Consider the following 18075-nt stretch of genomic DNA (forward strand, 5'->3'; position numbering starts at 1 on the left):
TCATACTAACTTTCTACTGTATAAAATATCTTAATTTTCAAAATAAAATTTAATTTAATTTAAAAATAATTTCTCCATCCTAAATTCTAATCAATCCGAACTCAATCCGATCTGAACCCGAATCTTAAAATCTTCAACTCTAATCTAATATTTTTCAAATAGACTCACGAATTCATCAAATTCATTATTGAGCTCCCTAATTACTTAGTTCATCACATGTGTTTGATTTTATTATTTTAAAATAAAATGAGAGAAGCATCAACTTGTTCATCTATGTGTGTAGATTATGGATATTGACAATCATTTCGAAGATCTTTGTTAACTTTATAATCTTTTTTCTACTTGTTTGTTGGCTCAATTTGACCTATCGTATCCGACGTTTTTATCAAAAAGGCTAGATTGGTTCCCTAGTGGTGCTCACCCTTGAGGCCTCGAACCAACTTGGCCACGAAAAGGTCGCTTAAGAAAACAAAGAAAAGGAAGTCGCAAAATCCACTACAATCCATATTCTGTAATTCGTTTGCAATCCAAAATGTCAAGTCTATAACCACACTTGGTATGATGGACATAATAAAAGTCACAAATTCATGTAACATAAGATAAATCCTAAACAATTTTTCTCCATACTACCATAAAAGTAAAATTTAAACAAATCCCAAATAACCTTCGACTGTAAACATCCTATAAAGTTGAGCAAAATGACACCTATTTTTCAGCCCAAAACACAGCACTGTTTTGAAATGGGTTTCAGCAGTAAAACATTACTGCCTTAACTTGATCTTTCACTTGAGGAGCAAACTGTACTTGGACAGGTGCATCTCTCGTCTGACTCGGACCCGAATCGGTTTCGAACGATTCGCTGCCTTCCATGTAATAGCGAGCTCTAAACGCGACCAAGTGAGCGTAATATGCTGGCGGAACTGTAAAAGAGACAAGGTAGATTTCATTGCTATAAAACAGTAACATACGAACGACCAGGAAAGTGGAAGGAGTGCAAAACTCACCGATAGAAACTGAGCGAGTGCACCGAGCGTACCTGTTTTTGGCAAGCAAGAACAAAAAGAAATTTGAAGTAACATAAACAGAAATGCTTGAGATGAAAAACTGAAATGTAACAAGAGAAATGCTAGTACGTATAACACAGGTTGTTGGTTAAGGTCTGCAATGCATTTGCGGAAAATCTGTTTTCGTCGTACAGAACGTGATAATGAGTAGGCTTGCTGGTACCCTGGTTATAAGAAACAATACTAGTTACAAAAACATTGTATTTGTAGAGACTCAAAAGCATAGATCAAGCACAGCTGAAACAAGCATGGTCCGAATAGACTTAAACCTGTCAAAATCAGTATGCTTTTAGTGTGTTTCACATTGAAATTATTCAATCAATACCTGAATGCCAGCATGACTACATAAATAAAAGTCGAATTCTGTTGGATGACAGATTTTCGTATCGACAACAGTGCCTAAGAGCAAAAAGATTATTAGTTCTAAATCCCTGAGAAAATTTTAGAATCAAATGCAACTAACCAGGCAAAATATTCCCACTTCTGTCAGTCGAATTTTTATTTCTATGGTCTTCAGGGAACAACCTTGTGTGATGTCGCTTCTGGACTACGATAAATGTGACCGGAGGTAGATATCCCTCTTGTAAAGAAGCACAAGCCTGATTTCATGAACAGAAACAACAATGTAAATGTTACGCAGAATGACGATAAAGCATTGATGAAAAAATAAACCTTGAGACAGAATCACACCTTTCTTATAGCATCCATTTCTTTGAGCAACACCTCGCTAAATTGCCCTTCACTGACCCCATCTCTGCGATAAAAACATTCACAATCAATTAATCATATCACAACTATTTTGTTTCTACGGAACTCATCTAACCTATAGAAAAGTATTCTATGAGGTTTTTGATTTGTCGAGCGGTAGAATGCCATTAGCAAATCCCTGCAAGACAACACATATGTTTAGCATCAATCTCACTAGAATTTACACAAACGAGCAACATAGAAAATTTACCGTATCATGCCACCAGAGACTTGTCCCCTTTGAGGGTCTTGTTCAACTTTATACAGATCACTGATCATTTCTTTTCTGTGTTGTTGAGTCGCGAATAAACCTCTATATTTGGTGATATGAGGCCAGTCAATTGAGGCTACAACCGCGGCAATGGAAGACAAAGAATCCTCCCCTGGGGATGGGTGTGATACATCAGCTCCAAAGATAATTGTTGGTATATCAGTTACAAGTGGAATCCTGCGGTGAATCGCATCTTCTAGTACCGTATTGCGTCCACCAGTCTGCTCAATTATACATGAAAGGGGATTAGTATACAGGCAGATAATTAGCTGGCAATCATGGTCAATCATAGTGGACAGAATAATAACTAACCTTAACATTGATCTTCAATGAGACATTTTCCAAATATTGTTTGTTGCATCTAGATGCCTGCCTTGGATTGCAACATTGTGACACGATACCGAGCTCAGTTTCACAAATTCTCTTGATATTCCCTGTCATCCACCACAGATTGAACCAAAATTAAACAATAAATTTTCCGTGCTTCTGAGGATAGTCATTAGGCAATACCGTAGTAGCCCTTCACTTCTGGTAAGATCACAATCAACAATTGGATGTGCTTCCCTTGAATCCCTAATCTTTTAAAAGCTTCTATTGAGCTATTGTTAATGTCTCTCAAAGCAGCATCTAATCGATCAGCACGAGCAAATTTGAAATTGACAAAAGGTCTTTGGGTTGATTGCCTTTAAAAAAATTTTAGTAGAATCAAATAGATTATATAAATGTGGACAAGAGAAAATTTTAGTAATTGACATGAAGCTTCCATACCATTCCAATGTTATTACACATGACAATCAGGTCACCACAAAAGCCATATACTTCATCTTCATGAAGTCGCGACAAACTCAAGCATGTCCAATAATCAACAGAAGCACCATTCACCATTTTCTGCGAAGCAACAAAGCCACCATGTCAAATAATTAGTCAACAAAGAGAAGTACAAGATGTATATATCGAAGTGCAAATAAGAATAAGAAATCGTCAACAGATCTAATCAATTCCTTTTTTTAATTTTAAGATAATACGTTCTCATAAAAAAACATCGAAATTGAAAACTCTAAAAAACTTGATCCTATTAAAAACTAAAGACAAATCACTAAAGTTACAAGCAAAAAATAAAAAAACATGTTACCTTGTTTATCATGTTCCACTGACCAATTGCCGGATTGCAAGATTTTTCTCTGCCGGAGTCGTGATACATTAGCTGTAACATTCCAAACAAATAGATTGAAATAAGTTAATTCATAGCATTAGTAATTACACAGAAACAGTAGATATCAAAGCCAAGAATTACTATACAAGGGTCAAATATTTAGAGGGAAAATACCAATACCTTAGGAGGAGGTAAAACACGAGCTTCTACGGGAGTGAACTCATACTTCATCTTCAAACCAAATTCCTTCATGAATACATCATTATTGTAGTCGTTTTGTTGAACCATCTGGCAAATCATAGTGATATAGAAGTTACACTAACAAGCTTTGGAAATCTTTAATTTAATTATATCAAAAGACATCTAAAAGTTTTAATATTACTATAGTACTTCAAGGAACAAGAACAATGTGCATAGTATCACAAACCTGAAAAATGCTCTGTTCTCTATCAATCGGCCTCTGGCATGTACTTTTTAATATTGCAGTAACTTGTCCCTCATTCAGCTTTTTGGTATAGCGTTGTCCCTCAACAATTCTGCAAACCTACACATTCACAAATCATTCAGTGAAGAACATATGTTTGAGAGAATTAGTAGATCATATATGTACCTCCATTGGTAAGTAGACTGGTTTGCTCTCACTCCCAGCCAGGAGGCAAGGCCATGACACACACTCCAAATTGTAATTATACCGTTCCTTAAAGTATTGGACCACTGATATCTCAGATTGTGTTTCGCTGATAGGAAACCTAGAGAAAGAATTCCTTCAATATAGAAACAATAAGTATGAACACAAAATTTTCAAACTATTATGGAGACCGAGACTGTACTTTAGCTGTTTCAGTGGCTCCTTTGTCAATCCACTGATCCTGTATCGTATTCTTAAATCTCTTCTGTGAACTGCCTCAACTCTTACACCGCGCATGACTCGCTTGACCTATCAATTTTAAGGAGTTTATATAACAGATAAAATATGTAGCATCAACAAATCAGATTCCATTAGACATGTATCGATGTATTATATACCACGCTGACAAGACTAAATTACAAAAAGCAGCAACCACAATAAGGAATCAATGAAAACGTTATAGACCTCTATTTGGCAAGAACATATAATGTACACATTGCGAAAAACTAGCAACATTAAACAACTTTACTGAGAAAAATAAATGAAAGTTTATGATTATTTCATAATAGATTGAAATGTGAAAACCTTATCTCTGTATTGATCAGACAAGGGCCTTGAAGCATCCCGCAGATTAAGATACTCAAGTACAAATTCAACAACGTTCATGGGCTTATAGAAAGATGTCGCCGAGATATCTGCAGAAAGAAACATGTTATCTCAAAAGGCAAGGATAACCATGGTAATATGCATAACAAGGAAAAAATGAACCCATTAGGATCAATTAACTGCTAACACAAGGGATCATATTAAAAGACCTAGGCACTTAATCAACAAAAATTGCAGTAACACAATTCAGATGACATGTTACTGAAAACTTTAGTCGAAAGATTACAGCCCGCCTTGTATAATGGAATACCCTAGATGAATTGATAGTGTCCTCAACATTAAAAAAGAATATTGAAAAATAGATAAACCAATGAACACTTCCAGAAAGACTTACCTATGTTCAAAGACAAGCCCATTTGTGTTGGTCGAAGGCTTTGATAATAGCCCCTCCAGCATTCCAAGCCATTACCAATGGATTGCCGATGCCCAAAATTGGGGGAAAAGAAAGAACGCGCTACCGCAGTATACCTGAACCAGAATAAATTGCAACGAAAATAATAATAATATAGTACAACTTGAGAAAATTGTACAGGAAAAAATTGAAACAGGGGAAGTATACTTGATAGATGGAGACTCCCTGAGAACAATATCAAGGGCTTGAATGACTTCTTGAGGTGCATCAATTTGTCGACCAGCTAAAAACTCCTTCAGATTATGTATGCTTGCGTTTCCAGCATGTTTAATAATCACTCTAAATTCCTTAGCCCTCCTGAAGAACACGAAGAAAACCACATGATTTTAGCACAGACAGTAAGCATAAATCAGACGAGAAACAGTACCTTTCGGCTGTTTCAGGCAATGAAACCGTGAACTCCTTTGACTCAAAAGGAAAAGCACCAGCCGTATATAGGCTCTTCCTTCCATCATAAGCTGGCAATCGCTTTCCCAAGGCTTTATCCTTGTGCACCTTGACAAGCTCAGAGATAATTTTTCTATTCGTAGCTTTGGATGCTGATTCCGGCGCTATACTCACCTAAAAATTTCAGAACAATGTATACTCAAACAGTGAGAACGTACATTATAGCCCTAATGAACACGAAAGAGAAATAGAAACTCACATCATAGTGAAAAAGGGCATTGTCGGCGACCTCCACTAAGAAATGGTTTGCCCGAACGACGCACTTCTTTCCGACGGTACCGAAATCTGGCCGAGCCGGAGGCCTCAAGCCCTTGCTCGACACCGGAGGAGCCACCGACGGAGGAGCCTGCTCCTTCGCGGGCTCGACGATCGCGAGTTGCCGAAGTTCCTCACTGATCGAAGAGGAAGAAGGCGCATCTACTGTTGCAGAAGAATGCGCCGGCAAAGGACGGTACGATGCAGTAGACGATTCCTGATAACTAGGTGACGGAGCGTATCCGCCTCTTCCTCCTCCGGCTCGCGATCTGCCGCCATCGCCAGGAACCCGACCGCCCCGGCCACGACCACCATCACCAGGAACCCTACCGCCTCGGTCACCGCCACGGCCACCGCCACGGCGACCACCTCCATATTCTCCTCGCCCGCTAGACATCGGAGCAGGTTCAGGTTCGTACGGGAGCAAGTGGGCAGTAAACCAAAAGAGAACGTGGTGGGTGAGCGTATGAACGAACAGCAGAGGCGGTTGGGATTCTACTTATAGAACGTACTCATCCTCCGCACGTGCGGAGCGAATGCGGTACGTTACCTGGGTGACGGACGGTCCCAGCTGCCTGATTCAACTCGGCGGACGGTGACGATCGACCTACATGTGAATTACCCGTTCTGCCCCTGTCGTTTCGAATCGTTGCCTTCCTGCGCAAGGCAGCGCACAAAGTTGGCTTAAAAGAATAATGCGACGTGGTGGGGCCCAAAAGAATCGTTACGAAATCAAAAAAGATTTTCACCCTCTCAAATTTCCAATTTTGCTTCACTTTGCCCCCGATAACGGTGGTCCTTTCCTTAACAATAAATACCGACTGCAATAATCTGAAATTTTCCTAAATTCCAAATTTATGCAAAACAATTCCGAGAACTTTGAGGGTCAAATGAAATAATCTTACCTTTAGAAATTAAAAGAAAAAATGGATCTTTCTAGAGAATGAAAAAGTGATTCTTGAACTGGCGTTCTGCTTCTGGGTGACTATTTTAGCCCAAAGCTTGTTATTTTCATTTTAGTTATTCCTTATTATTATTATTATATATTTATAGTTTATTTTTATTATCTAAAAAATACATATTTAGTATATATTCGTTGACTATAAGTCAAAAAACATAAGACAAGTCAAGTGGAAGTGGAGTTGGTGGACCAAAGCTATCAATAAGCTTAACTAGTAAGGAAGTCGAGGAATAAGGACAATAGATGAGTCAAGGTCAGTACATATTTAGCTTATATTTGTTGATAAAATAAATTAGAAATATAAACCGGACTTGGTGGACTAAAAATATCAATAGACAATAAGCTTAACTAGTAAGTAAGTTGAGCATTGCATGTGTCAAGGCTAAAAAAACTAAGTCTAATAGATTGAGCATAAAAAGAGAAATTAGATGTAGCAAAGAATTTTTTTATAATAATTTAGATTGTTCCGGGCGGTACATCATGGATGGTTCAAACGCTGATTTAAGACTTGTCGACGTGCACGTTTCTATGATGATGCTGCGGAAGGAGAAGAAGAGACCTACAAAGTACTCGAAAAAAGTGAGAGTTAGAATGACACCGGAGATAGATCTCGGTAAGCCACTCCGATGCTCAAGTTAGGGTTCGACGCAAAGAGTTTAATGACTTGGGGAAGTTAGGGTTTATGTGTACGTACCTCTGCCCATGGGCATGGACTATCTTTTTATAGCAGTTGATCTCCGAAATATTAGCAACCGTTTGAGAAATATTCTGACATACTTATTCCGTACTAGAAAGATTTCGTCCGTTGATATATATTTGAGAATGCGTTCATGTTTCCTCGGAAGAATTAGTTCTATCCTCCCCGATTTAGGCGGAATGACCATGTCTTCAAATAAGTATCACTTGTCGAAGGTTAACCCTGGAAGCAGGAAGCATGTTGAAACCGAGCTATGAGGTCGGCACACGATGTAAGAGGCATGCCAAGACCGAGTCATGAGGTCAACATATGCTTAAGGAAGCATATCAAGATTGGAGTAAGAGATCGACATATGCTTAAGGAAGTTTATCGAGATCGGAGTGAGAGGTCGGCATATGCTTAAGGAAACATAACGAGGTCGGAGTGAAAGGTCAGTTCTGCAAGGAAACATACCGAGACCGGAGCGCGAGGTTGGCATATGTTAAGAAAACATTTTGAGACCGGAGCGAGAGGTCGGTATATGTTTAAGGAAGCTTATCGAAATCGAAACGGAAGGTCGGCATATGCTTAAGGAAGCATATCAAGACCGGAGTAGGAAATAGGCATATGCTTACAGAAACATATCAAGATCGGAGTAAGAGATCGAGGTTTCATGAACTAGCTCTAAAACTAATCTGATACTTATTTTTACATAACCACTAAATAATTTCACTGGATTATAGATATTTAAATTTTATGATCTAACTAATTTTGAAAGTGACGTAATGATAAAAGTGAATAAATTCTAATTATCTAGAGAATCTATCTCTTTCCTTACCACCGGACGTATGCGTTAAGTTTGATCTATAAAGCAAATTGAGAGTGATATTTAGAATAATCGAATCGTGTAATGTGAATTAATTGGAGGTTGGTAGCTTTAACATAGGTCTATCGGAATAAATTAATAAGTAAGATTTCTAAGTGGATTTGTTGGAAGAAACATAATAAACTAAATGCTTGATAAGCAAGTAAGTATCTTTTGCTAAGTTAAGTTAATTGAACTGGATAAGTGACATAATAAATTGATTGTGCTTTATTGACTTGATTTGACTTGGGAGCATGACTTATGACTCCAAGTCGACTATGTAACTTAGGTTTGATTCGATCGCAATCCAAACACTTTTTTTTATTAAAACAAAATTAAAATTTAAAATATATGAAGTTAGAGAAAAAGGAATACAGGTATTTTTAATTGAAAATAATATTGATGAATTTATCATATCAAACACGTATTCAATTTAAAATATATATTTTATATATTTAACAAAGAGTGCAATTATTTTTCAAAATATACTTCCATCTGTTTCACTAATTTTTTTCTAACTAAGGAAATCAAATTTAAAAACTTTGGTAACTTACTGTCGTCTAGGCTTGAGGTTCGTTTGATCCAAGGTGATTGTTGATAACTTTATTATGTAATCTTGGTTGGTTTAGATATGAGAGATTTTTGAATCATGTACCATGCCCGCCACATAAATCAACATCAGCGTAAGGGGCATGTAATTTGGAATACGATTACTTATTCCCGAGGCATAGTTAAGTTAGTTACTACATATGTAGCAGACTTACTGAAGTGAATAAAGGTCGAATCTCGACAAAGCTGAGGTAATGCTTTATCCGTAGTGACCAAATACAACTTTTTCAGTTTATCTCCTCACACATGGTTGTGGGGTCAACCGTGTAGACCCGTTGATTGGTAGATTTCACTTTTTTACTAAAGTCGGAATGTGATTATCTCAACAGAGTGAGATTTTCCTTGATTTCGAGATTAGTGAGAATCCATCGTGATACGGCGGGGCGATGATACCTCATTAAGGATAAAGTCATAAAACCGATTTATCTTTAAGATTATGAAACCCTAAAATCGTTTCCTCTAAAGAATAAGGAAAATATATCAAAATATTTCTTAAACAAATATTTCATAATCTTACTAAAAAATTAGAACGGATATCTTACAATATTTCCTAAACGGATGCTAATATTTCAGAAATCAACTACTATAAAAAGGTAACCTATGTCCATGGGTACAGGTACGCATACATCTATCATAATTTTCCCAAATCATTAACCTTCTTCCTCACGCCGAATCCTAACTTGAGCATCGGAGTAACTTGCCAGGACCCACTCCCACACCATTCTAATATTCTTTTTTAGTGCTTTGTAGGTTTTTTCATCTCTCTGGGCCGATTCTCTTTGAGGATCGTGCACGTCAGTAGTTCTGAACCGATGTCTAAACCATCCACGATGTATTGGCCGAAACACATCGCAATAAAGTCGTCAAGCACAATCAGCGAGGGCCGAGGGCGAGTAGCTCCCGATCATTGAGCATGAACAATGAGGATGATGCTCGCTCGACGTCACCGTCATTCCTTCATGCGGAAAGCTCGTCAAGGGAGGGGGGGCAAGAAGTGGCTGGTGGCGACGACTGACAACAGTGGGCACGTGAGATAGCAGACGGACGTGCAAGACGACGACATCAAGGGCGCATAATAGTGTATGTGTGAGGGACGATGGCAACGACAACGAATGCACGATTGTGTGCGTGAGGGACGATATTTTTTTTTTAACTTAGGTTTTCATTAACACTTTCAATTAAATCAATTAATTTAGTTAGGGGAGACAAACAAAATAAATTTATTTTAAAATCCAATCAAATTATCCTTAAATAAATTTAAAATAATAAATTTCTAAAATATTATTCAAATTTATTTATTTATATATATCATTATTATTATTATTATTATTATTATAATTTCGAAGATCTTTGTTAACTTTACAATCTTTTTTCTAATGCGTAATCAAGTTGGAAAAGATTCCATAAGAAATCACTTGTTTGTCGGCTCAACTTGACCTATCGTATCCAAAGTTTTTATCAAAAAGTCTAGATTGGTTCCCTAGTGGTGCTCACCCTTGAGGCCTCGAACCAACTTGGAAGTCGCAAAATCCACTACAATCCATATTCTGTAATTCGTTTGCAATCCAAAATGTCAAGTCTATAACCACACTTGGTATGATGGACATAATAAAAGTCACAAAATCATGTAACATAAGATAAATCCTAAACAATTATTCTCCATACTACCATAAAATTAAAATTTAAACAAATCCCAAATAACCTTCGACTGTAAACATCCTATAAAAGTTGAGCAAACCGATACCTATTTTTCAGCCAAAAAACACAGCACTATTTTGAAATGGGTTTCAGCAGTAAAACATTACTGACATAACTTGATCTTTCACTTGAGGAACAAACTGTACTTGGACAGGTGCATCTCTCGCCTGACTCGGACCTGAATCGGTTTCGAACGATTCGCTGCCTTCCATGTAATAACGAGCTCTAGATGCGAGCAAGTCTGCGTAATATGCTGGCGGAACTGTAACAGAGACAAGGTAGATTTCATTGCTTTAAACCAGTAACATACGAACGACCAGGAAAGTAGAAGGATTGCAAAACTCACCAATAGAAACAGAGCGAGTGCACCGAGCGTATCTGTTTTTGGCAAGCAAGAACAAAAAGAAATTAGAAGCAACAAAAAGAAATGCTTGAGAAGAAAAAACTGAAATATAACAAGAGAAATGCTAGTACGTATAACACAGGTTGTAGGTTAAGGTCTGCAATGCATTTGAGGAAAAGCTGTTTTCGTCGCACAGAACGTGATAATGAGTAGGCTTGCTTGTCCCCTGGTTATAAGAAACAATACTCGTTACAAAAACATTATATTTGTAGAGGCTCAGAAGCATAGCTTGAACAAGCATGGTCCAAATAGACTTAAATTTGTCAAAATCAGTATGCTTTTAGTGTGTTTCGCATTGAAATTATTCAATCAGTACCTGTATCCCAGCATGACTACATAAATAGAAGGTGAATTCTGTTGGATGACAGATTTTAGTATCGACAACAGTGCCTAGGAGTGAAAAGATTATTAGTTCTAAATCCCCGAGAAAATTTTAGAATCAAATGCAACTAACCAGGCAAAATATTCCCACTTCTGTCAGTCGAATTTTTATTTCTATGGTCTTCGGGGAAGAACCTTGTGTGATGTCGCTTCTGGACTACGATAAATGTGACCGGAGGTAGATATCCCTCTTCTAAAGAAGCACAAGCCTGATTTCATGAACAGAAACAACAATGTAAATGTTACGCAGAATGACGATAAAGCATTGATGAAAAAATAAACCCTGAGACAGAATCACACCTTTCTTATAGCATCCATTTCTTCCAGCAACACCTGTCTAAATTGCCCTTCACTGACCCCATCTCTGCGACAAAAACATTCACAATCAAGTAATCATATCACAACTATTTTGTTTCTACGGATCTCATCTAACCTATAGAAAAGTATTCTATGAGGTTTTTGATTTGTCGAGCGGTAGAATGCCATTAGCTGATCCCTGCAAGACAACACATATGTTTAGCATCAATCTCACTAGAAGTTACACAAACGAGCAACATAGAAAATTTACCGTATCATGCCGCCAGAGACATGTCCCCTTTGAGGGTCTTGATCAACTTTATACAGATCACTGATTATTTCTTTTCTGTGTTGTTGAGTCGCGAATAAACCTCTATATTTGGTGATATGAGGCCAGTCAATTGAGGCTACAACCGCGGCAATGGAAGACAAAGAATCCTCCCCAGGGGATGGGTGTGATACATCAGCTCCAAAGATAATTGTTGGTATATCAGTTACAAGTGGAATCCTGCGGTAAATGGCATCTTCTAGTACCGTATTGCGTCCACCAGTCTGCTCAATTATACATGAAAGGGGATTAGCATACAGGCAGATAATTAGCTGACAATCATGGTCAATCATAGTGGGCAGAATAAGAACGAACCTTAACATTGATCTTCAATGAGACATTTTCCAAATATTGTTTGTTGCGTCTAGATGCCTGCCTTGGATTGCAACATTGTGACACGATACCGAGCTCAGTTTCACAAATTCTCTTGATATTCCCTGTCATCCACCACAGATTGAACCAAAATTAGACAATAAATTTTCCGTGCTTCTGAGGATAGTAGTTAGGCAATACCGTAGTAGCCCTTCACTTCTGGTAAGATCACAATCAACAATTGGATGTGCTTCCCTTGAATCCCTAATCTTTTAAAAGCTTCTATTGAGCTATTGTTAACATCTCTCAAAGCAGCATCTAATCGATCAGCACGAGCAAATTTGAAATCGACAAAAGGTCTTTGCTTGATTGCCTTTAAAAAAATTTTAGTAGAATCAAATAGATTATATAAATGTAGACAAGAGAAAATTTTAGTAATTGGCGTGAAGCATCCATACCATTCCAATGTTATTACACATGCCAATCAGGTCACCACAAAAGCCATTTACTTCATCTTCATGAAGTCGTGACAAACTCAAGCATGTCCAATAATCAACAGAAGCACCATTCACCATTTTCTGCGAAGCAACAAAGCCACCATGTCAAATAATTAGTCAACAGAGAGAAGTACAAGATGTATATATCGAAGTGCAAATAAGAATAAGAAATCATCAACAGATCTAATCAATTCCTTTTTTAATTTTAAGATAATACATTCTCATAAAAAAACATTGAAATTTAAAACTCTAAAAAACTTGATCCTATTAAAAACTAAAGACAAATCACTAAAGTTACAAGCAAAAAAAAAACATGTTACCTTGTTTATCATGTTCCACTGACCAATTGCCGGATTGCAAGATTTTTCTCTGCCGGATTCGTGATACATTAGCTGTAACATTCCAAACAAATAGATTGAAATAAGTTAATTCATAGCATTAGTAATTACACAGAAACAGTAGATATCAAAGCCAAGAATTACTATACAAGGGTCAAATATTTAGAGGGAAAATACCAATACCTTAGGAGGAGGTAAAACACGAGCTTCTACGGAAGTGAACTCATACTTCATCTTCAAACCAAATTCCTTCATGAATACATCATTATTGTAGTCGTTTTGTTGAACCATCTGGCAAATCATAGTGATATAGAAGTTACACTAACAAGCTTTGGAAATCTTTAATTTAATTATATCAAAAGACATCTAAAAGTTTTAATATTACTATAGTACTTCAAGGAACAAGAACAATGTGCATAGTATCACAAACCTGAAAAATGCTCTGTTCTCTATCAATCGGCCTCTGGCATGTACTTCTCAATATTGCAGTAACTTGTCCCTCGCTCAGCTTTTTGGTATAGCGTTGTCCCTCAACAATTGTGCAAACCTAGACATTCACAAATCATTCAGTGAAGAACATATGTTTGAGAGAATTAGTAGATCATATATGTACCTCCATTGGTAAGTAGACTGGTTTGCTCTCACTCCCAGCCAGGAGGCAAGGCCATGACACACACTCCAAATTGTAATTATACCGTTCCTTAAAGTATTGGACCACTGATATCTCAGATTGTGTTTCGCTGATAGGAAACCTAGAGAAAGAATTCCTTCAATATAGAAACAATAAGTATGAACACAAAATTTTCAAACTATCATGGAGACCGAGACTGTACTTTAGCTGTTTCAGTGGCTCCTTTGTCAATCCACTGATCCTGTATCGTATTCTTAAATCTCTTCTGTGAACTGCCTCAACTCTTACACCGCGCATGACTCGCTTGACCTATCAATTTTAAGGAGTTTATATAACAGATAAAATATGTAGCATCAACAAATCAGATTCCAATAGACATGTATCGATGTATTATATACCTCGCTGACAAGACTAAATTACAAAAAGCAGCAACCACAATAAGGAATCAATGAAAACGTTATAGACCTCTATTTGGCAAGAACATATAATGTACACATTGCGAACAACTAGCAACATTAAACAACTTTACTGAGAAAAATAAATGAAAGTTTATGATTATTTCATAATAGATTGAAATGTGAAAACCTTATCTCTGTATTGATCAGACAAGGGCCTTGAAGCATCCCGCAGATTAAGATACTCAAGTACAAAATCAACAACGTTCATGGGCTTATAGAAAGATGTCGCCGAGATATCTGCAGAAAGAAACATGTTATCTCAAAAGGCAAGGATAACCATGGTAACATGCATAACAAGGAAAAAATGAACCCATTAGGATCAATTAACTGCTAACACAAGGGATCATATTAAAAGACCTAGGCACTTAATCAACAAAAATTGCAGTAACACAATTCAGATGACATGTTACTGAAAACTTTAGTCGAAAGATTACAGCCCACCTTGTATAATGGAATACCCTAGATGAATTGATAGTTTCCTAAACATTAAAAAAGAATATTGAAAAATAGATAAACCAATGAACACTTCCAAAAAGACTTACCTATGTTCAAAGACAAACCCATTTGTGTTGGTCGAAGGCTCTGATAATAGCCCCTCCAGCATTCCAAGCCATCTCCAATGGGTTGCCGATGCCCAAAATTGGGGGAAAAGAAAGAACGCCCTACCGCAGTATACCTGAACCAGAATAAATTGCAACGAAAATAATAATAATATAGTACAACTTGATAAAATTGTACAGGAAAAAATGGAAACAGGTGAAATATACTTGATAGATGGAGACTCCCTGAGAACAATATCAAGGGCTTGAATGACTTCTTGAGGTGCTTCAATTTGTCGACCAGCTAAAAACTCCTTCAGATTATGTATGCTTGTGTTTCCAGCATGTTTAATAATCACTCTAAATTCCTTAGCCTTCCTGAAGAACACAAAGAAAATCACATGATTTTAGCAAAGACAGTAAGCATAAATCAGACGAAAAATAAATAGTACCTTTCATCTGTTTCAGACAATGAAACCGTGAACTCCTTTGACTCAAAAGGAAAAGAACCAGCCGTATATAGGCTCTTCCTTCCATCATAAGCTGGCAATCGCCCTCCCAAGTCTTTATCCTTGTGCGACTTAACAAGCTCAGAGATAATTTTTCTATTCGTAGCTATGGATACTGATTCCGGCGCTATACTCACCTAAAAATTTCAGAACAATGTATACTCAAACAGTGAGAACGTACATTGTAGCCTTCTTCCCGACGCACTTCTTCCCGACGGTACCGAAAGAGAAACAGAAACTCACATCATAGTGAAAAAGGTCATTGTCGGCGACCTCCACTAAGAAATGGTTTGCTCGAACGACGCACTTCTTCCCGACGGTACCGAAATCTGGCCGAGCCGGAGGCCTCAAGCCCTTGCTCGAAACCGGAGGAGCCACCGACGGAGTAGCCTGTTCCTTCGCGGGCTCGACGATCGCGAGCTGCCGAAGTTCCTCACTGATCGAGGAGGAAGAAGGCGCATCTGCTGTTGCAGAAGAATGCGCCGGCGAAGGACGGTACGATGCAGTAGACGATTCCTGATAACGAGGTAACGGAGCGTGTCCGCCTCTTCCTCCTCCGCCTCGCGATCTGCCGCCATCACCAGGAACCCGACCGCCCCGGCCACCGCCGCCATCACCAGGAACCCGGCCGCCCCGGCCACCATCACCAGAAACCCTACCGCCACGGCCACCGCCACGGCGACCACCTCCATATTCTCCTCGCCCGCTAGACATCGGAGCAGCTTCGAGTTCGTACGGGAGCAAGTGGACAGGAAACCAAAAGAGAACGTGGTGGCGTGCGTATGAACGAACAGCAGAGGCGGTTGGGATTCTACTTATAGAACGTACTCATCCTCCGCACGTGCGGAGCGAATGCCGTATGTTGCTTCGGCGACGGACTGTCCCAGCTGCCTGATTCTACTCGGCGGACGGTGACGATCGACCTATATGTGAATTACCCGTTGCCTTCCTGCGCAAGGCAGCGCACAAAGTTGGCTAAAAGAATAATGCGACGTGATGGGGCCCAAAAGAATCATTACGAAATCAAGTAAGATTTTCACCCTCTCAAATTTCCAATTTTGCTTCATTTTGCCCCCGAGTGGTCCTTTCCTTAACAATCAATACCGACTGCAATAATCTGAAATTTTCCTAAATTCCAAATGTATGCAAAACAATTCCGAGAACTTTGAGGGTCAAATGAAATAATCTTACCTTTAGAAATTAAAAGAAAAAATGGATCTTTCTAGAGAATGAAAAAGTGATTCTTGAACTGGCGTTCTGCTTCTGGGTGACGCCACTATTTTAGTTTCCAAAGCTTGTTATTTTTATTTTAATAATCCTTTTATTATTATTAAAATTTGCTATGATTCATTTTAGTTATTAAAAAATTTTATTTAGTATATATTCGTTGACTATAAGTCAAAAAACATAAGACAAGTCAAGCGGAGTTGGTGGACTAAAGCTATCCATAAGCTTAACTAGTAAGGAAGTCGAGGAATAAGGACAATAGATGAGTCAAGGTCAGTACATATTTAGCTTATATTTGTTGATAAAATAAATTAGAAATATAAACCGGACTTGGTGGACTAAAAATATCAATAGACAATAAGCTTAACTAGTAAGTAAGTTGAGCATTGCATGTGTCAAGGCTAAAAAAAACTAAGTCTAATAGATTGAGCATAAAAGGAGAAATTAGAGGTAGCAAATAATTTTTTTATAATAATTTAGATTGTTCCGGGCAATACATTGTGGATGGTTCAAATGCTGATTTAAGAGCTTGTCGACGTGCATGTTTCTGTGATGAGGCTACGGAAGGAGAAGAAAAGACCTTCAAAGTACTCGAAAAGAGGGTTAGAATAGCACCGGGACGGATCCCGGTAAGTCACTCCGAGGCTTAAGTTAGGGTTCGACGCAATGAGTTTAATGACTTGGGGAAGTTAAGGTTTATGTGTGCGTACTTTTGCCCATGGGCATAAGCTACCTTTTTATAGTAGTTGATCTTTAAAATATTAGCAACTATTTGAGAAATATTTTGATATATTTGTTCCGTTCTAGAAAGATTCCGTCCGTTGATATATATTTGAGAATGCGTTTTTATTTCCTCATAAGAATTAGTTCTGCCCTCCCCGATTTAGACAGAACGATCATATCATCAAATAAGTATCACGTGCCGAAGGTTGATCCTAGAGGCAGGAAGTGTGCCAAGACCGAGCCATTAAGTCGGCACACGATGCGGGAGGCGTGCCGAAGATCGAGTCATGAGGTCGGCATATGCTTAAGGAAGGATATCAAGATTGGAGTAAGAGATCGGCATATACTTAAGGAAGCATACCGAGATCGGAGTGGGAGGTCGACATATATTTAAGGAAGCATAACAAGACCAGAGCGAAAGGTCGACATATGCAAGAAAGCATATCGAGATCGGAGTGGGAGGTTGGCATATGTTTAAAAAAACATATCGAGATCGGAGCAGAAGGTCGGCATATGCTTAAGGAAACATATCGAGATTGGAGTGGGAGGTCGACATATGCTTAAGGAAGCATACCGAGACCAGAGCGGAAGATCGGCATATGTTTAAGGAAGTATATCAAGACTGGAGTAAGAGGTCGAGATTTCATGAAATAGCTTTCGAAAATTAATCGATACTTATTTTTATTTTTTTTCCTCATATCCTGTTATACCCGACATCCATGTAACCACTAAATAACTCTGTCGGATCATAGATATTTAATTTTTATGATCTAACTAATTTTGAAAGTGATCGCAATGATAAATCAGAAAGTGAATAAATTCTAATTATCTAGAGAATCTATCTCTTTCCTTACCACCGGACGTATGCATTAAGTTTGATCTATAAGCAAATTGAGAGTGATATTTAGAATAATCGAATCGTGTAATGTGAATTAATTGGAGGTTGGTAGCTTTAACATAGGTATATCGGAATAAATTAA

General features: G+C 38.0%; 1 protein-coding gene and 1 pseudogene across 1 annotated transcript; both read right to left on the minus strand.

Moving 5' to 3' along the window:
- Window positions 1–559: 559 nt before the first annotated feature.
- LOC141831510 (protein argonaute MEL1-like) lies at window positions 560–6095 on the minus strand (annotated as a pseudogene).
- Window positions 6096–10332: 4237 nt separating this feature from the next.
- LOC141832557 (protein argonaute MEL1-like) lies at window positions 10333–15859 on the minus strand. The gene is made up of 21 exons (XM_074720048.1): window positions 15389–15859; window positions 15089–15282; window positions 14865–15014; window positions 14640–14773; window positions 14225–14334; window positions 13842–13948; window positions 13622–13760; window positions 13439–13555; window positions 13192–13299; window positions 12991–13062; window positions 12632–12751; window positions 12375–12546; window positions 12177–12298; window positions 11805–12085; window positions 11670–11732; window positions 11537–11600; window positions 11310–11445; window positions 11172–11245; window positions 10927–11021; window positions 10799–10830; window positions 10333–10714 (listed from the first exon to the last, which is right to left on the minus strand). The coding sequence occupies exons 1-21, from the start codon at window positions 15857–15859 to the stop codon at window positions 10542–10544; spliced, it is 2934 nt and encodes a 977-aa protein (XP_074576149.1). The 3' UTR covers window positions 10333–10541.
- Window positions 15860–18075: the final 2216 nt, after the last annotated feature.

The sequence above is a fragment of the Curcuma longa genome, chromosome 7 (assembly GCF_044706935.1).
Source record: "Curcuma longa cultivar G26 ecotype Majalengka, Jawa Barat chromosome 7, ITB_CL_G26_1.1, whole genome shotgun sequence".
Lineage (NCBI taxonomy): Eukaryota > Viridiplantae > Streptophyta > Magnoliopsida > Zingiberales > Zingiberaceae > Curcuma > Curcuma longa.